At 38.8% G+C, this 20,936-nt stretch overlaps 1 protein-coding gene across 4 annotated transcripts in view; it reads right to left on the reverse strand.

The window, feature by feature from the left end:
- The window catches only part of PDE4B (phosphodiesterase 4B), a 539,031-nt gene that overhangs the window by 8,275 nt on the left and 509,820 nt on the right, over positions 1 to 20,936 (reverse strand). For 3 of the 4 annotated variants that reach the window (XM_070786388.1, XM_070786389.1, XM_019957311.2), the window contains 5 exons: positions 10,612 to 10,705; positions 4,550 to 4,728; positions 3,073 to 3,171; positions 2,765 to 2,929; positions 530 to 629 (listed from right to left, as the gene is read on the reverse strand). In XM_070786388.1, the coding sequence (XP_070642489.1) occupies positions 530 to 629; positions 2,765 to 2,929; positions 3,073 to 3,171; positions 4,550 to 4,728; positions 10,612 to 10,705 (637 nt within the window). Of the gene's footprint in view, positions 1 to 529; positions 630 to 2,764; positions 2,930 to 3,072; positions 3,172 to 4,549; positions 4,729 to 10,611; positions 10,706 to 11,323; positions 18,745 to 20,936 lie in introns of those variants that run through there. The other variant, XM_070786390.1, reaches the window with a different exon arrangement.

Below are 20,936 nucleotides of genomic sequence, written 5' to 3' on the forward strand. Positions count from 1 at the left end.
ACGCAGTTGGAAGAGAGGGTGGGAGACTTTTAATGACCCAGCCGTCCACCCTGAATTGTAGAAGCCTATTCCAGTGCTTTTTCTGGAGTCTTATTTCTATTTGGAGGCTTGCATGCTCAGAGCCAACATTTGGACCTGCTTCCTCTGTAGAAAGGGACACTAGTGGGTCACCATGCTCTCTGTGAGAGCACTGCATAATCCTGAAAATCATTACCACGTTATTCCCAAGCCTTTCCTTGTCCTTACTAGATAATTCCACATCAGGTACTCTTTCCTCACATATTGTATTTTCCAAACGTTGAGTGCTTTTTATGGGTCCCCTCTGACCTTTCCCAAGTTCTCCATGCAGCTCAAAATGATGTTGCTAGACTGGACACAGTATCCAGGAAAGGTCTAACTAGTCTAGTGGAATGGAAGGATGACCTCATTATTACTCTTATTATTATCCATAATGAAAACATTAGGAGGAAAAAAATGAAGCAGTGAATCATACAATTATCTCGAATGACTATTCTAGTGGTGAACTCACTTGTGTTGATGAGAAACTGATTGGAGACTCCAGGATGATCAACGTCATGGATAGCAGCTGCAAAAATGGCAGCCAGAATTTCCAAATCTGTGAAGACGGCCTGTAGAGCAAAATGAGCTCATTGAATTCCGTGTTCCATTAGCCTAGCCTGCTGATTCAGCTTCACACTGAGGTACCCCATTTCATTCATGTGGTTTGTTGATTTACATAATCTCTCAATACACAATTCAATTCAATGTAGATTCTGTCCATCATCACAAGGTCTCTTAATGTGCACATCAAGCCTGCAGGCTGTGGCTCGGGGAATGCTTATAGTAAAAGATCAGGTGGTACCCAATGTTTGTTTCTCGGATAAGTGGTAGGGCAGGATAGTGCTTATGTAACGCAAGCACATACAGGTCAAAGAAGCAAGTCAGACTGGCTCCTCCCAGAGACATAAAAACCTTCGTATGTTTTCAGGCTGAGTAAGGCCAAATTCCAGATTTATAAGACTGCCAATAAGTTGTTTTTTAAAAACTAACCTTGTAGTGTGGTCAGAAGCCTTTGCACTTTCCATTCATACATTCAATAAATACCTATCCACTCAGTGATTACTCTCGACAGAATATGAGAACATTTCTAATAAGTGAGACCTGATGCCCAGTACTCAACTCCTGTGAAGCCTCCTTTGCCCCACCTGTACACAATGATTTAAACCTAGTATTTATTTAGGTATAACTTGCTTCTGGCTAAAATGTCTTCCTCTGGCTGAAATGTCTTTCATCATCCTTTGGGGTTACTTACATCTCTGATGCTTCAAATCAAATTATGCACACACACATTTAACTCTTCCTTCTCTAAACATCTGTGGCACTCACAATCAATTTCTAGCCACACAGTGGTGGTGGTTTAGTTGCTAAGTTGTGTCCAATACTTTGACCCCACGGACTGTAGCCTGCCAGGCTCCTCTGTCCATGGGATTTCCCAGGCAAGAATATTGGGGATCTTCCTAACCTAGGGATTGAACCCAGATCTCCTGTATTGCAGGCAGATTCTTTGCTGACTGAGCCACCAGGGAAGCCCCTGCCACATAGTAGTAACAGCGATAGATAGTTGATAAGCAGTGTTGTCCCACCGTGTGATACTTACACGGACATAAAAATAATATTGTTTTTTCCTTCAGGGAAATAAAACAGTCTTAACTTCTTGGAATTCATTTCTCAGAATATATGGAATCCAAGCAATAGAGCAGGGGTCAATTTAATCTTTCTTCACCCTCCAAGCTGAACGTGCAAAAGTGGTCTGGGCTAGGGCATAGACAGTCTCTTCCTGGGTGAGCCTGCACATTTTGGAAATACCTAACCACCACTGCCATCTGTCAAGGGAGAGTATGGCCTGCTGGACCCCCTGGGCTGCATATATTGATATATACAAATGTACTGTCAGTGAGGGAAGCAGCCACAGCTACCTTCTAGAAAGATATCAGACAAGATGGAATGCTATCTCTATTTGCTTCAGCATTATTAAATCCTCAGTTCTAGATTTTCAGTTACTTTTCCTTCAATACATAGAATCAGTTTTATGAACTCTTAGGAGAATAAGCCTATGGATGCTTATTATTAATAGGAACTGTATGCTTAGTCACTCAGTTGTGTCTGATTCTCTGTGACCCCATGGACTGTAATTGACTAGGCTCCTCTGTCTATGGGGATTCTCCAGAAGAATACTGGAGTGGGTTGCCATGCCCTCCTCCAGGGAATCTTCCCAACCCAGGGATCGAACCCAGACTCCCATATTGCAGGCAGATTCTTCACTGTCTGAGCCACTAGGGAAGCCCGATAGGAACTATTGGTAACATTTTATATTATATTTCTGTGCTCTCTCTCACAGTGCCTGGGATAGTGTGGCAGCAATTCAGATCAGCACATACAGACTATACACTAGATGTCAAACTAGATACTTATTAGGTACTGGAGACACAATGAAAAATAAAGCTCCCTGTTACCAGCTTGATAATTAAATATTTTTTCAAATGTAAAAGAGGCAAAGGAAAGGCTACTCTAATACCAGAAAGCAAGTAGAAATGTCATCCACTTATATTAATAACCTGATTGATACATGTTATACATAATATAAAGAGCCAGTTCAAGTATGTACAATCACCTAATTACATTATTTCTCTAAATATATCATATCTTCTATGGTACTTTTTAAAGAGGATGGGCAAGGTATGCAAACCAGATCATAACTACTCACATCTAAAGCTGGCGTAGAAAGAAGAACATGGGTTGACTGGGCCACATCAGCAGCATGTAGGCTGTTATGGTACGCCACATCTGCATGGTAATGGTCTTCCAAAGTCATCATGTAGGTAACAAAGGTGTCAGATGAGATTTTGAATGTCTTCAGGAGGTCTCTTTCCTGTATAACAAAATGGGATTAAAAAATAAATAAGTGGATGTCCAAAGATGAAGAAAAGCCAAATCAGAAAGGTAAACTGGGATGGAAAAAAAACCATAAAGAAGATCCAATTGGATAACCAACATTCACTCCTATTTACTCACCTGGAATATGGCATACATGATGCATGTTAGGGGCCTATTATGTGAATATCCAGCTACATTGAAGATGTTAAGGCCCCATTTGTTCAGGTCTTCCAGCTCCTGTCATCAAAATGAGAGAAATTTAGAAATAAAAACACTTTTGTTAGCAGGCCTCAGCGTTTTCATTTATTTTGGGGGCACGAGTTGACTCAGTCTATAGAGTATCTATTTGGTGTTCCAGTTACATGAACATTTGAAAATGGAATGGTCTGGGAGGTTGGGTGTCCTCTTCATGTTAGTTACACGCTTTTGTATATATTTTTCAGAAGAGGGAGAGTGTGTGTATATTTGTAAATCTGGCTGCTGGCCTATAATTTTTCTGCCATGTCAGTCCTCAACCAATGTTGCTTTCAGAAGTAGGTACAAGTGATTAGAGGTCATCCTAGCCCTGTTTCCCTGTAGCTCCCCTTCTCTGCTCACTGGTCCATCAGTAACAACTAGAAAACAATCTCAGCTAGAAAACTCCTCTGCCCTTTGCTAATTATCACTGAGAACCAGGTCAAGGAGACTTAGCTGCTAGAATGTACGTGAATCAACCCTAATTTAGTGTAAAAGGTCATGAAGATGCTAGTCACCCATTATCTCCTAGAGCTTCTGGGCTACAGAAAGACCTGGAAGAAACATCATTCCATCCTGTGTTGTGGGATTATTCCAAGATTATCTGATTAAAGGAGCAATTTATTCTATTATTAATTATTGCCCAGAGTAAGTGATACAGGGGGAGGAGGGTTTGGCAACCCACTCCAGTATTCTTGCCTGGAGAATCCCATCGACAGAGGAGCTCTGGTGGGCTAAAGTCCAAAGGGCTACAGAGTCAGACATGACTGAAGTGACTTAGCATGCACACACTAGGAATACAGGCTCTCCGTAGAGTCTTGGCCTGATATGTAATCAGCCTTCCGCTAATGACATCTTTCAGCTGCCGCCTCACTGAATGTACATTTGATCTCATTTCATATTCTCACAAGGCTGAAAAGTCACCTTGCACAGCCTCCGAGAAGAGGTATGAATTCTTTCTGAGCCTTCCTCTACTACTAGGGTTAGGGCTCAAGAGTCAATGCTGTCAATTTCTCTCATCTCTTCTCCAGTTCTGCCAATCAGTACATATTTTCTTACTGATCCTTTGCATACAGTCTCTGAAATATCCTTTGGGATAATTCAGTCCTGCCTACTGCCCTTACCTTGGATTCTCCTAATACGTGTTCAACAGGATTCTCCATTCGTGAGTTAATGAACCCAACTTAGGTCAAAATCTGGTCTTTTGGTATAAAAAAAGGGTCTTTAACTAGGTGTACCGCAATGGAAAAACAGGGCACATCAGCCTCATCATACTATTTAATAATAAAGCAAAAGCGACCACTATCATTTTCTAAAAGGTTTTGGGCATCTGTCTGCTGTAAAGCAGCGCCACATGTGCACACACCCAGCTTGTACACACCTTGGCTAGATGATCTTCATTTTCCGTGTTGACTCCAAAGCGTGAGATGCTTGTATTATTTAAGCTTGAACTATGCATCAGTTTTTTCACTCCGCTTATCTGTGTCATGAGCTGTTGCTTTTTCTTTTTCTCCCTGTCTTTCTGGGTGGGAGATGGAATCTCCACGTCATTCTGTTTGTCTGCAATAACAAAAAAAAAAAAAAAAAAATAGGTTTTTCAGTCCCTGAGTGCCAATGAGAACCCCTGTGTGCCAGTGAAAACCCATTACAATATTCAAAACAACTTCTAATGGTCTGTCATGGATAGCACACCTTAGGAAGGGCTATCCTAGCATTATCTCAGTTGACCTCCAGGACAATCCTGTGATAGGTGATTTAATCTCTAAAGCAGCCAACTGAGGTCCAGAGGAGCTAAATCACTTGTTCAAGAATGGCAGTTGGAACTCAATCCCAGGTCTTCTGTTTGCAGGGTGATTTGGGGGAATTACACTCATACATTTTCAAGGTGTGACATCAACATTTATATGTAAATTTCTCATTAAAATGAATAACTTGTCTGTGTATATAATCAAAAATGTTCATGTAGCCAAGCCCAGGTTAATAAAAACATGCTTTATGTTTTGCTCACTTTATTATATTTGTATTTATTTTTTTAATTTAAAAGATCCATATAACTGTAGCTAGGTTCAGTTTAGATGAGTGGCATATATATTAGAAAAATGAATGGTTTATAATCTTTGAATGATTACTTTAAAGCTTTGGTTTATTACCATTTGAGGTTTAGACAAAGACTATACTTTCAGTATTATTTCATACCTTGCGTCTATGAATCCCATGAATAATAACAATGCCTCTCATTTGTAACAGGCATTACATTTATTAAAATATGCATATTAAATATTTATAATCATCTCATTTAATCTTTTAAAAAATTCTGCTACAACAAGATAATAGCAGAGCTAGGGTTAGTGAGCGGAGAAGGCAATGGCACCCCACTCCAGTACTCTTGCCTGGAAAATCCTATGGATGGAGGGGCCTGGTAGGCTGCAGTCCATGGGGTCACTGAGAGTCGGACACGACTGAGCGACTTCCTTTTCACTTTTCACTTTTATGCATTGGAGAAGGAAACGGCAACCCACTCCAGTGTTCTTGCCTGGAGAATCCCAGGGACGGGGGAGCCTGGTGGGCTGCCGTCTATGGGGTCTCACAGAGTCGGACACGACTGAAGCGACTTAGCAGCAGCAGCAGCAGCAGCAGCAGCAGCGGGGTTAGTGAGAGAAACATATCTACATGCTCAAAAGCTCTTTCTTCTATATCATGAGATTAAAACATCAGCAATCAAATATTCTATTTCACTTCACAGGGGGATGGATGGATCCTGAGAGTTCTTCAAAACGCATCAACTCTCAGGCCGCAGATATGCCTGTGGGTGCACCGAGGCTATCATTTATTAAAGTGCTCGACAGCTACGTCACTGAACTAAATGAGACCCTGTGGCTGAAAGAGTTAATGCAGCTTCCAAAAGTTCCTACATTTATCTCTACTTGTTTCAGCGAAAATGAATCCAAAGACAACTTCCCCATTTGAAAATGACACGTTTCCAGATGGCCTGCCGGGATCTAGATGATTTGCTCTCAACTCTGGCAGCTGATGGCATAGTCACATGTTCTCCCTAGAGACCTCCGCCTGCTCACAGGACCCTGTGGACAACTCATCAAAGCAAAGCGAGCCCCGAGACAGATGCGGAAGCAGCTGTTCTGGACCCTGGGCACCTGGCTGCAGGGCTGGAGCAAGGGTTTTCTCTATCCCTGGAATCTCAGTGCTGTCTCTGGGTGTCCCCCACCTCCTCGATTCATCAGCCTATGACTCTACTTTAGGGAAGAATTTTAGTGGTCATCTTGATTAGTTTAGGGGTTTCCAGCATGGTTCAGCATCACCCAGGGAACTTTTGAAAAATACAGACTTATGAGCCCCACCCAGTCCTACTGAACCAATTTTTAAAAAAAAAAAGCTGTCCAAGTGACTCTGATGGTCAGAGCCAGGTTTGGGAACCAATAATAATCCCACACACTCATTTTTCAGATGAAGTCAGCAACTTTCCCAAGCTCAAAGGGCAATTTATTCAACAGATATTTATTTTGCAATTACCTTGTTCCAGACAGTGATTTAATAGCATAGAACCCAGGCCCCTTAAGGTTCCCGTTAAAATCTCTTTCTGGTCTCTCAGTCTTTGGCACAAAACTATATTGGCATTATTTTTGAATTTACTTTTCTCCCTGTCACCTCACTCCTAATAATGACTACTTTTGCTAAAAGGCCACTATAACCCCTGCCTCTCCTAATGTCATTCTTTACCATTCTGGTTAAAGAAGCTGTTGGATTCTTCTGTGCCAATGCAGACACAAAAATCTGTAGTGAAACTAGCAGCTTTTTCTCTGTGTTTAATTAAAGATTCCCTGCAACAGGGAGTCATTGAGCCAAACCACTACTCTGTCTGGGATGTTACAATAAAGAAGAAACCCATTACCTGCAGAGAATGCCATTTTGACATTAATGGGTGTTTCCCTATGCAGGCATTGGAACAACTGATGGGTTTCCCTACTCTGAATTTCCTGTTAAATGCTTAGCCAGCGCCATACGGAAATAACCTGAAACATACACTCAAAGAATCATAATAAACAGTTTGTGAATTTACGTTTATAGAATGATCAGACTACAATGGGGAAACAGTGGAACTGTACAAAATAAATAAGGAAATAAACAGAAGCAAGAAATGGTCACATCAAAACTCTGATAATGACATCATTGGAGGTGCTTTCTTGGCTAGGTTGCAGCATTTAATCCTGCAAAATTCCTAAATTCTTTTTCAAGATTTTCAAGATGTAGGAAAGATTTTCAATCCCCCGACAGTAAGTCGGGGATCTAAAGGGGTGACTTTGCTCTGTTTGTAGCAATACTAACTAAATTGTAATATCACATCTAAAGATCTTGCTTTAATCTATGCTCCTACCCCCTGAGTCCTTACTTCCTCCTGTACCAGCAACTTGAGCCCATTATCCTATATCACCATCACAGAGTGTCTGCACTGATTGTCTCTCACCTGCCTTTCAGGCTGTCTATCTGAATACCATCCTCTTAAATGAAACACACAAGTTTCACAGAGCCCTGCAATGGGGGATTTCCCTCTGTCCTGGATGACATATTGTAACTTTCAGTGACTCTTACTGTGATATTGCTCTTCAAGTTTAACTGTAATCAATAAGGTCTTATCATTTTATACTCTTGGAGCTGTGCTCTAAGAGCCTTTTATATTACTGGAAGTTGTTAATAAAATGTTTTATTGTTAGGTACAGCAATCCTGATTCCCAAAGACTTTTCCCCAAAGAATACATCTATTACTTAAAGGTGATTTTCTTCTATATGTTCTGACAGCCTAATAGCCTTCTTTCCCAAAGAAGTATTTAGATTTAGATTCATCAGCTACCTCAGTTGTAAAATGGGAATACTGGAGTAGATGACATCCTCAGTCATCTCAGTAAATAGACAGGTATTTAGATTTAGGAGTCAAGAGAGCAAAGTCCTAATTCTGACCCTAGAACACTTTAGCCAACAAATTAATTTGGTCAAGCTAAGTTGCCTTCTGTTCCTCAGTTCTCTTTCTTGGAAAATAAGGAAACTAGATGAAGCCATTAAAGTCCCTTTCAGATCTGACATTTTATGAAGAAGATTTCATAGTCCTCCAGGAATACCCAGCATGCTCACAGGACAGAAAGTAGAGTTCCATGTCTTGCACTTGCTATTTGGAAACAAGGTTTGTTTGTTTGCTTTTGAATATTATCAAACTATAAGCCTACAATCCATTCCAGAGAGTCTGGGTTGCCAGGTTTGTCTTAGTAAAATGATAAACTCCGTCCATACCAGAGTCACAGAAAGTTAGAGCTGGAATGGACTGAGGATGCCATCTACTCCAGTATTCCCATTTTACAACTGAGGTAGCTGATGAATCTTTTGCTTATATGATGGACTTTTTTCTCCCTAAATTTTCTGAAGAATATTTAAAATTTTTATCCGTCTGTCTAGTTTGATCAGGTCTACCTTGTACACGCACACATTCATGTATACAAATGCACACAAACACATGCTCACACTCAAAACCCTCCAAATGCTAGGTGTGTACGGACTGAGATTCTAACAGCCTTCCTCAAACAACCTGCTCTTGGTAATTTAATTTTGGAATAAAGAGAAGCCAGATGATAGGCTTTCCTCAAGATATACACTTCAATAGCAAATGAAATATTCCACAGAATTGACAGTTCTTAATTCTTGAGATGCAGTGTTGAGACTGAGAACTCATTTTTATTATCTTCTCAGCTTTCTCACTTGATAGCCTTCGATGCTAAAATAAGAATAATTGGTATACTAAAATATTCTCATGGTCCTTGGTAAGCCATTAGTGAAAGAGGGGACAAGTAAAGAGGACTGCTTAGGTGCAACCTTGGGTGATGACAGGCTCAGAGACTTCCTGCAGCTTTACTCCAGTGCTCAGATTCTTTTTTGAGAAGACAGACAAGCCTTGGTATCTTAACATGCAATGTTTACAAAAACAAAAATGAGTTCTTGCATCTATTAATTTTATTCTCCTTTACCATAGTCATTAACCTGTAAAATGTCCCTAAAACGGCCCCTAGGTTATGAAAAATGATTGGGTGTTTCACAGAGCAGAGCATATTTAAAATGGACAGGAGAAGATGCCTGTCTTCAAAGGAATAAAGTGGGAATAATGGAGAAGATAAGGATAAGTATATAATGCTTTCTGTTCGATTAGATTCTAGCTCCTCTTGGAACTAGGCTACATGAAAAAATCTTTTCTTTGTTCTCTGACAAAGGTTGTTGCAACTGCCGCTGAGGAAAACCAGGTGCTGCAGATACCCACATACTGGAAATAGTTGGAAAGGCACTTGTCAATCACGTCAGTGCCCACTGGCCACAGAGAAGTGCTGTGAGCTTTGTATTAGGCTGATCGAAGATTGATCTGCTGATAGCAGGAACTGCTTTGGTGTTAGGGAAATAGAAATGTTTTTTTAAAATAAAACCAGAAGAGGTATGTGTTTCCATAAGATGTCCAGGCAAATGTTCATTGATGTAAGGATATGTAGCAATGCCAAAAAGAGAGGTGTAATGTTCAGCTGTAAGGATAGGTCATTTCCCTGGAAAATGGAATTCTGCTAAACAAGCATAGTGCAGTGATAATTGAAAGTCAACAGGATCAGAGTCTAAATGCTACCCATTCACTTTGAAGTACAGATTGGCAGATCCTGCAGGCCTGATATAAGAAAAATATGCAATGGAATGGCTTTAAACACAAGATTAGAAATTCCTAGTAATCAAACAGGATGCATGACAGTAGTCACTAGGCACGGCTGCAAACCCTTCCTGTCAGTGCCATGTTTTAAATACTAGCAATGTGAAGGCAGAGGATAAAAGGTAAGTATGAAATCAGGGAGATAAGCATGCTGCTTGCAGAAGGCCACCTCTTTCAGAGAGGTAATGATTCTTTCTGCCCTCTTCCAATTTATCTTTAAGAAATACCTTAGCAAAGCAGTAGTCAGTTTCCAAAGCCTGTTATCATGGGTCAAATCACCTTTTGCTCAAAGCCCAGTTATTGGAAGAATTGAAAGAATAGCACATCAGAGGAGCTAATTGGAATTGTCCCTAAGGTTTGGATGATCACAGCCCCCCACTCCCACCCTTTCAGAGGTCTTGACAGAGACCAAGGTGGGTGGGTAGATAAAGAGTGGCCTGAGGTCTATATAAATTCAACTAGCCCATAATAACCTTCTCTGTTTGACGGATATTTTAATTCGTTTTTTAAAACAAAACCTTCTTTCTTTTCTTTCTTTTTTTTTACCTTAAAGGTTGTCTTCGGTTCTTATTTTAAATGGATTTGCTTTTCTGTGACTTAACCCAATTCCAAACTCACATAGTAATATTCCCAGATAGGTTGCAGAAATTAATACTAAAAAGTATTCAGTTGTGGAACAGTTTTCTTGGTGAATATCTTACCTAAGAAAGTATTTGAAATGTATTCAGACACCTGGTTCCCTGATCGGCTCATTTCTGAAAGGTGTGTCAGCTCCCGGTTCAGCATTCTTTTGAACTGTTTATAAAGAACAAAAATGTATTAACCACCCAAAAAATGGCAAATTATTATTTTAGATGCTTCCAACTTTATTAAGAACCAAGAGACTGGGTAAGTAGATGTCATTAGATAAATAACTCTGTTTCTACAAAATACAATATCCCCTTAATGTGAAATTGTTCCAACGTCACCTTAGAAAAAAGAGGTTTTCTCAGGATGTCTTAGAATTAACATCTGATTTCTTTTGAAGATGTAAACACAGGAAAAGGAATTTTAATAGAAGTTAAGATAATTTCACTTAAAAATGTAATCACATTTTAAAATATATTTATTGAAAATTAACTTTAAAATATAACTTAATAACCTATACAGTAAGAGGCAATTAAATGTGAAAAATTTAAGGGAGAAGAAAAGCATCCTTAAAAACAGAGATGAGTAAAAAGAACAGGGTTAAAATACAGCACAGTCTATTTAAATACAATGTAATATAACATGTCCTTGCTTCACAATAAGCCGCCTCAGCAGGCTAAGTGATAACACAGATAAATCATTACAGAGGCTTTTCTACTTCACAGAAAACATACAGCTGTAAAGGTTTCACATGCTACCAAAGATAATGGAATCAAATTAACCCACCTTGATGTAACCCCAAGATACAGATAACAAATAGTTTGCCTCAGGCATTTTGGAAAGCACTCCTTGCCACAATCCACAAATCCCTTTGAAAGAATTCACAGTTCTGAGAGCAGTCCCAACAGGATCGGGAAAGCCTTGCAGATTCAGTGGTGAAATAATCAAAACTTATGAAAGACAAAGCCTCCAAAATTTAGGGCATTTCCTAATCCAAACAAAGCCCATCTTCGCCTGTGCTCCCTGCTTCTTTCCTGGCAGAGAGAGTAATGAAATCAGGAATTGCACGAAGGAGCAAGAGCCTGTCCAAATGCATTCAGCTGGCTGGTTTGCAACACTTATGAATTATGAATAGTCTTGGTGGCCGAAGGGGTTTCCACTCTAGATTAGTCCTGCTCAGCTGAACTCTGCAAGGAAGGAACAATTCTTCTTTCCTGAGGGGATACCAGGCTGGGAAACACAGCCATCTTTTTAAAAGGAGAAGATTAAAATGGAGGAAGCCCCATGAATATTTAAGGAATCCGAAGTCTGTACCCTCCCCCATTTCATCTAGGTGTTTTTAACCCTCTCTACTGCGGAGATCCGGATGTCACAGACACAGCCTTTGCACAGAGCTAAGCTGATTTAAGGGTTTCCAAGTGATGGTGTGTTTTATTATTTTCTGAACATTGAAAAAGTTAAAACTGTGGCTGTTTTTCAAATTAGACTTTCAGAATACAAGAATATTTTTTTAAGCTAGCTTTTCGGGGCATTTTTTGCACACCAATGGCAGGCCAGTGCATTTAGACTTCTTTCACAATGAAATGATTGGGAATTAATCTATTTAATTTTAAAAGTACTTCGTACACAGAATGCAATTCTCTGTCCTCCACCAGCTCATTAATATGCACATGAGACTGCATTCGACAAATGAATTAAACACATTTAACCTTTCCATTTAGGATCTGGAGTGTGTTAGGAAATACAAGCTATCGTTTGCTGCATGAATGGAGAATTATTCAGGGTTATGAATGACTGTGCTGTTTCGGTATTTCAGTGTCACATCTTCTAATTCATGAAAAAAATATTTGAGTTAAATTAATCTTTATTTTGTTTTGTTTTTGCAATATAGAGCATGTTGAGGAATTCTTTCCTATAGTGTCTCTTTCTTTCTCTCTCTCTCTTACCTTGTCAGCTTTAGAAAGATCACAGGCATGAAGAAAGTCAGAGACTAGAGCTCTGCAGTGGGATTCCCCACCCAGGCCATCCTACTCCCCTCCTCCCTCCTCCATTACCCTACCCCTGGACTTGCAGTTCAAGTACAGCATGCTAAAGGAACAGCGAAGCACCATGGCAACAGCCCCTGCACGCAACTGCAATTGGCTCTCTTTCCTGTGAGGCATTCCCCTTTCACATGAGCATCCTGCACTGGCAATGGCTTCACGTCACGCATCCAGGCCCACTTCACACCACTCCCTGTGCCCAGGATACCAAGCTTTTCGAGGTGAAGCCAATGCAAGTCAGTATTGTGGTCCTCTGGCTCACCGCTCTAGGAACTGTCCTCAAAGAGGCATGTACCATCCATCACCCTCTTTTTGGGGAACCCTGCTGGTGGATGTTTGGGTCTTCCCTCCCATGATACAAATGTTAGTGACAGTCACCAGAAATCTCTGAATTTAATCATCTGAGCTAGTGTGTTTTACTTATTGAACCACTCTGCAATTTGAACTCCAGGTGAATCAGAACTTCCAGGTGTAAGTTCCAAGTTCTTTATTTTTTAAGACATAACCACTCAGTCATAATAGCCTCTCATTTTCAGTTCTCAAAAGATAGGCACTTACACTAAAGAATTAGAAACTGAAAAAGACAGGTTTCTGTGCTCTGATGGATCAGCTGAATTTTGGCAAAGAAACAAACTTTACTAGGAGCATTGCAAAAAATATCTTGTAGAAAACATAGAGACAGATGATATCTTTAATTATGTCTATGCGCTAGACTTAGCCAAACGCAACATTCACACAGTCATCTTCATTTTGGTTCCTTTAATCTCTTGGAAAAAAACTTAGGAAGATCTTGGCATCAGTCAGGTTCATACTAGTTGAATAATGTTGTTTCATCCCATGTATTTTATAAATATTTGATGGACACCCGAGACATGCCAAGCAACGCATTGAGGATATAGCAGTAAAAACACAAAAACAAAAACTCCTCCAAACAAACAAACAAAAAACACTTTTCATGCTTTTAATCAGTTTCACCCTAGTAGAAATAATCAGATATATTAGGGCCTCTTCCTTAACCACCGCAGTTAACTGTCAGGTGAGGGTGGGGCCAACTCTTTATTGGCCAAATTGGCCCCTCAGTTCAGAATATAAGAGCAGGTAGAAATTAAATCATAATAGACTAGGAGAGACTTTGCTTCTTATGTTTTTCCTATTTCCTCTCATTGCCAGAAGATCCTGTTGCTATACAGTGTCAATCAGTCCCAGCGTGGGAACAGGGAGGTGGCTCTAAGATATAGGGCTGAGAATAAACCAGACACCTCACCTTTCTTGCAGAGCTCACAGAAGGGTCAGGGAACTCATGTAAGTAACAGGTGAAAACTGCCTTTCTCCTTCTCATGCCTAAATTAGTTCTTCAATGAGCCTTTAGGGCTTCCCTGGTGGCTCAGTGCAGGGAAAGAATCCACCTGCAGTGCAGGAGATGCAGGTTGGATCCCTTGTCTGGAAGATCCCCTGGAGAAGGAAATGGCCATCCACTCCAATATTCTTGCCTGGGAAATCCCATATATAGAGGAGCCTGGCAGGATACAGTCCATGAGGTCACAAAAGAATTGGACAAGACTTAGTGACTAAACAACAAGCAACATAAGCATTTTGCTAAGGGCATGACGGTGCCACTGAAACCCAACGTCATCTTAAGGCAAACATAAAACATGCAACATGATGAAGTATGCGGATGGAGGTCACTCAGAAACTGACCGTGTCCTTTAAATATTGCTTAGCAATAGTCTTTGGTTTTTCTCCTTCCTAAGGAAGGGTTCGACTAAAGGCAATCACTGCTCTCATCAAAAAGCATTTATGAATGGCCCATTTATATTGAGCTGGGTACAAATTAAGGCAGACATTGCCATGGAGGAGCAGACAGGGGGTATCTTTTACATTCTAGTAATGCAGAGTATGATAAGAGCTGGACTGCGTGATGAGACACACCAAGGAACGGAATAGCTTATGTTTGGGGTTTAGGCTGGGAAGAGAGTTAGGGAGCTTAGCTTAGTGGGATTTTCAGCATCTGATTCCCAGATGGGAGTTGTTTCTGTTGAGCCAGAGGCAGCTATGATATAGTAGATGAATCTAGATTTTCATTCTCAGCTCTTGATAACAGATAGCAGTCTGGTGAAGTCACCTTAGCTCTTTATACAAAATGAGAGTGATGCATGATTTTAGGATCTCAGCCCAAACCTGTCAAGAGTCTATGATGCATTTTGTGGCTGCCTCCTACAGTCTGGACAGAAGCTTGGTTTACCAGCAACCAAAATTTCCCAGAAAACAAAACTCTCTTAACATTACTGAGAAAAACAACCCAAATCGGAAATGCTTCAGTCCTTAAGAATAAGTCACCAACAAAGGAAGAGAAGTGGTTATTCTTCCTCCAGAGTTTTATATCCCAAGACCCTTGTAGTCTCCCTGTCTCCTTATCAAGTTGGTTGTTCAGTCCAGATAAGATTAAATAGTTCCTTAGGGACACTGTGGCCCCAGGAGTTACAAGATTGAAAGGGAATTAGATATTATTTACTTTAACAAATGGAATAGAGAAATCCACAAACAGAAGCACACTATTTCAAAGACAAATGTGTCTCTACAACTTAAGGTACACAGATCCTATTCTGTTAAGAATCTGCCTTCACAAGAAAACCCTGTTAGAGCTCACCTAGAAATAAGGTCCCAGAGGAAATGGCAAAGCCTCTTTTCAACACAGACAAGCAAAGTTTGTGAATGAACCCTTAGTAATCCAAATTCCTCCAATGCTTCCTTAAGCTTACACCCAACACTAGATTCATGAACACTGCCAGAGATTACAGTGATATTTTTGGGAAAAGAAAAAGATAGCATTCTCAGTTTAAATTATTCAATATTGTTTGCCTAGTATATATCTCCTCTGTAAAATCATACGTGAATTTTTTTTTTTTTAGTAGGATGGCTTTATAATGGGAAGTTACTTAAAATATATAGACAAGCAAAAGTTGAAATTCAGTTAACACTTGATGTAAACATTTGGTTTTATGGCTTCAATTTTTCTTTAGCTTCAATGCTACATACAAAGAATATTTGTTTCCAAGCCAATTTCTCCTTAAGGGATGGAACACTTCATCACTTTATTATATTTCTCATCAGAGGACTAGTTTGGACTTTGTGCAAAGATCTACAGGCAGGTTAGAAACTCTCTTGAATAGTTCTTAAATTGATCACATAGGAAGGCAGGATTAGAATGATCTCAGAAATTCATCCCTGTTCTAAAACTTGGTAATTCTATATTTCTGAGTATAAAACCATCTAGAAGAGTAATAATACAAGAGGCTAGTATCAAGCATATAAGACGGTTACTTTTAAAACTAATCTGAGCTTGTTAGGGGGACCTAGAAATCACTTAAGAGTGAGTTTTTAGTGATCAAAAATACTCTTCAGCCTATCAAAGACTAGATAAACCAGGTACTTTGCTCTCATTGACAACCTTAAGATAAAGTAAGTAGATGAAATTGTACAGATGAAAAAATGGTTCTCCGGAGAGGAAGACAGCCCCCGAAGTCACCCTTGTGGGTGGCCGTCTGCGCAGGAGCCCATCTGTGAGACAGGCGCCTTATTGTGTGAGATCTTCCTGTTTTTGCAGTATGAAACAACTGCCAAAGTCATTAAAGTCACAATGACTTTATTAGGGACTAAATTTTGACTCATATTTTACACTTTGTTAGTCATAACTTAATAAGAATTCCCGGGCATCAGGAAAAGTGAAGAGGCTTAACATTCTGCCTGAAATCATAGAATGCTAGTAGCAGTAGAAGGAAGTTGAAACTGTGGTGGCCCAGTTTAGCAAGAAATGGAAGTAAGATGAGCTTGTCTTTTAGTTCTGGCACTGGCCAGATGTATGATCTTGGGTAAAGATGAATGAAATTCTTGGTGCTCAATTCCTGTAGTTGTAAAATGGTGAATTTCTCAGGTTCTTTTTGATTAAAACAAACTGCATCTTCCATATTCCTAATTTTACATGAGAAAAAATGAAGAAGACCCAAAGAAATGAAGGACCTGATTCCTAAACACCTACACTTTTCTTTGCAAAATCTGATTTAAAAAACAACAATAAAAATGGGAATACAGTGTACTTTTTCTAAAACCCTTTATAAACTCACAGTTTTCACAGTTCTTAGCGTTTCAGATTATCTGACAATGTGCATCTCATCTCTTGGGTCCTTTAGTCTTTCCCTATGAACTCTATTAGCTGTTTGAAACTTGCTGTCCAATTTCTTTGATGACATGTTTGTCCTATTTAAGAGGCAAATGGAATTGAACTGAGTGAGTTGGTAATGGGGTTAAGAAAGGAATAATCTGCCACTGTCCATTAATATCTACTTAACTAGAGACTATATAGTTCTGTCAACTACAAATTGGCACTTGCCATCTACCTCTACAGGATTAAATCACATGCTGCCACAGCTGGTGACCTTCAATACCCCCTAAAGGGAGTTCAGGGTGACAGCAGAAATGAGGCACTCTGTGCTTAGGGGAAACTTGGCAGGACAGGTCTTCAGATGGTTAAAGATTTTCAGGAGCTGATTTTATGAGCCCAATTCTTGTATCTCCTTATATCTATAAAAGCACCAAAATCCTTCATAGTGAGGACTGCTTCTTGTGACTAGCAGAAAACTTCATGGAAGAAGCAGAAACTTTCTGGAAGAATATGTGCTCAATTGCATGTATTCCCCCTTCACCAAAATCATATATATATACTGACCTTTCCGGCTGCTGCTTTGAAGCACTTTCCCAGAGCTATCTGAAGTACTGTGTCCCTGGGTGCGGTCCGCATTTAGCGTCAAATAAAACTTAACTCACATCTTTCATGTTGTGCTTTTTTTTTTTAAGCTGACAATTCCATGATTGGGCATTCTAGCATACACATACTGCTGTATTAATACCTGGAGTAAATCCCTGGTGCTCCAAGGAACATAGCTAAGTCATTCTTATTGTCCATGTGCCAGATCAGAAAGAAGAACATTTAAACATATTAGAATTGAGCGATTCTCTTAACTGTACAGTAACATCATAATCCACACTAAATTAGTATGCAATGAAAAACAATCATGGAAACCTCTACCATAATTCTGTAACAAAACACTGGCATTTAGGATGAAGCTAAAACGGAGTAAATTCCATTTGCTGGTTAGAGGACTAGTATCTGTTCAAGTGACATTTTAAAAGTCAAGGTAGAGACAAACCATCGGCACTTTCATATGTAGAACTGAAAAACATCAAAAGAATTTAAATATAATTTTGAATATAATCGCTTTACAACTTGATACTAGGTCTTGAACAGTTCTCAAAATCATTAGTTGTTTCTTCTTACCCATCTGTTTATCTATACTCTTTGCTGCTTTTTTTTTTTTTTAAGATTTTCTAAAAACTTTTCAAGAGGAGAATTGACACATATTATCGGCATGCTACAAAACTGACTTTTCCTAGGCCTAAAGGATTCCTCATAAAAATATTTAGAGAAATGTTTCATAAACTAACTTTCCCCTAACTCTGAGAGTAGCTCAATGACACAATTAAATAGACAAAAGACACTATTTTTATATCTAAAGACATATTTTCACTATGCATTTAACTATAACTTATATGCATTTAACTATAAATTATATAACTATAGTTTATAGCTTATAAATATAGTATAAGAGCATATGTATGTTTTCATATATGTAGGGTTTCTAGATTTAGTAAATAAATATTCAAGATACTGAGTTAAATTTAAATTTCAGATAAACAACAAATGTTTCTTTTTAGTATAAATATGTACCAGATATTACATGTCCCAAATATCTCTTAAAGAGATTGGATTTTAAAGTCATAACACTGATAACGTGTCAGGTTTGGAAGTATAGTATATTCTTAGATAATTTAAAATATTCAAGCTTGTTCTTTTTTTTTTTTTGCTTTGCTTTTTTTTTAAAATTTTATTTTATTTTTAAACTTTACATAATTGTATTAGTTTTGCCAAATATCGAAATGAATCCACCACAGGCATACAAGCTTGTTCTTTTTGATAGAAGTCTTTCCTTCTGATAAGAAACACCTGCAACGGTTACTGATAAGAAACACCTGTTTCATAATTTCAATTTATGTACTTGAACTTTCCCTTTTAATCTGGTTATTAATAGTGACAGACCCCCAACCCCACCGCCCCCCCCCCCACCAAAAAAAAGGGGCTATGGCAGATTTGGGATGCTGGCCCGATAACTAAATACAGCATAGGCTTTATTTATTTATTTATTTTTATAGATCATAAAAATCATTGTAGCAATTGAAAAAAAATCGAGGAATCAAGGTACACTATTACTCGTTTGCTTTTACATTTAAGCCTTCTATCACTTTTTCTGTGCAAGATGGTTAATATTTAACCTCAAGCTTCTAAAGCTAGTTCTAAGGCCATGGGATGTTAATATGATTCCAAAGTAGATAACCAAGGTTTCTTTTGAACCATTTCACAGCCAGAGGTTCTACAACTTGTTACATTTTAAAAATTAGAAATCTTACCATGGATCAGACCCATGGACAGTTCAGTCTAATGCCCTCTCTTGACTAGTGGAAAACATGATCTATGCTTGAAGGCCTTCATATTTAACTTGAAAGCAATACCCCAGAACAAGAAAATCATCCCCATAAGGACTGGTCATGACTCTCTTTAAGAACTGATTTCCAGTTTTATCTTATTACATCCTCTGTGTTGTTTAAAATCCTGTATTAAATATTACCTTATTAAAATATTCAGTATTTTTGCAGCCATAAAAAGCTACCATAGCTGATTTTTGAGATTACTACTATAACTATTTTAAACACATTATGTGGCATATATTGTGTTTAATGTTAATGATATTGATTTCTGCTACCAATTGTCATATGCCCTTTGAGATAAAAGACAACAGGATACTTCAAAACTTGCCCTGGAAATCACTACTTTCCAGGTTTGGGACAACCCCCTAGTTTGGAAATTTTTAAGATTAAGTCTGCTGCTGTTGCTAAGTCGCTTCAGTCATATCCAACTCTGTGCAACCCCATAGATGGCAGCCCACCAGGCTCTGCCGTCCCTGGGATTCTCCAGGCAAGAACAGTGGAGTGGGTTGCCATTTCCTCCTAGGGACCATCAAATAAAGAAAGAAAATCCTCAGATGACACTGAAATATCCTTTTCTTCCTTGAATAAATATATGCTATCTGTTTTAGTATTTTGACAATCCCTATACTAGAATATGTATTTTCAAATTGAGAAGAATCTGCCATAGATTAGAGATTTGAGTATATTTTTAAACCTTAAAGGATGAATTGTCTTAAGTAATTTATCTTCAAAAAAGATAGTCAACTTGTTTTACATTTTGTCTTTCCTGTTATTAGCTACTAAAATTTGTAAGAGATGGATGGATACTTTGAACAAGTATCCATACAGTGCACTCCCAGATGTTTAAGTTTGTTGGAGCATGAAAGGCTTATAAAAATAGTTTCAGAGTTGGATGCATGGATTATACATGAAGTAGAAAGGGTTCTGATTATAGGATGGCTTTACCAGTGGGGTCTAACAGCATAAATAAGACTCTAACAATAGACTCAACATCATAATACCATGAATAGGATCAGCTGAGTATCCAACTAGGTCTGAAAATAAAATCCTATATCGTAACTTAGACTGAGAAACTTGGCAAGTTGTTGAGCTTCTTGGAGACTGTTCTTCTACCTTTAAAATGAGAAGGTTGGAAAATTATATATACAGTGGTTGCCAAAGTGTATGAGACCTTTGTAGAATTTGCACTTCAAACTGAATTTTGTCTCTGAATTTTAAAATAATCTGAGCTCCTGGCATCTTTTTCACTTGATTTGCATCTGGGTGGAGGTTTCAGTTGGCTCTTCAGCACCTAAACTCCTTTCATTGTTGACAAGAAATTAACTAGAGAATTCCCCTGATATGCTGCTGCAGGTGTGATGCAGTGCTATGTCATATAGATTATGTGACCCATGAGTTACTCATAGAAGTTCTGGCTTGCTGGTTGACATTTAGATTATTCACTAGTCTAAGGAGTGCAAACCAGAATTGCCAGAAAGATAGACGAAGCCCGTCAGATGAAGCTGTAACTCAACATGGCCTTGTGTTAAAGCCATACCTTTAGAAAGTTTATTTTGGAGATGTCCAGCTGTTTCAAATCCAGCCTTTCATGATTTCATGACTTAGCCAATTTAGTGAAATTAAGAGACTTCGGAAGTTATCTTGTATTAAACAGAAGCCATGAATGGCCACAGACTGACTGCCTGATATAAGGTGATAACTGCACTAAATATGGATTTTATTCAGATTTCCACAGTTGAGGTCAATCCAGTGGCACATCT

Source organism: Bos indicus, chromosome 3, assembly GCF_029378745.1.
Source record: "Bos indicus isolate NIAB-ARS_2022 breed Sahiwal x Tharparkar chromosome 3, NIAB-ARS_B.indTharparkar_mat_pri_1.0, whole genome shotgun sequence".
Taxonomy (NCBI): Eukaryota; Metazoa; Chordata; class Mammalia; order Artiodactyla; family Bovidae; genus Bos; species Bos indicus.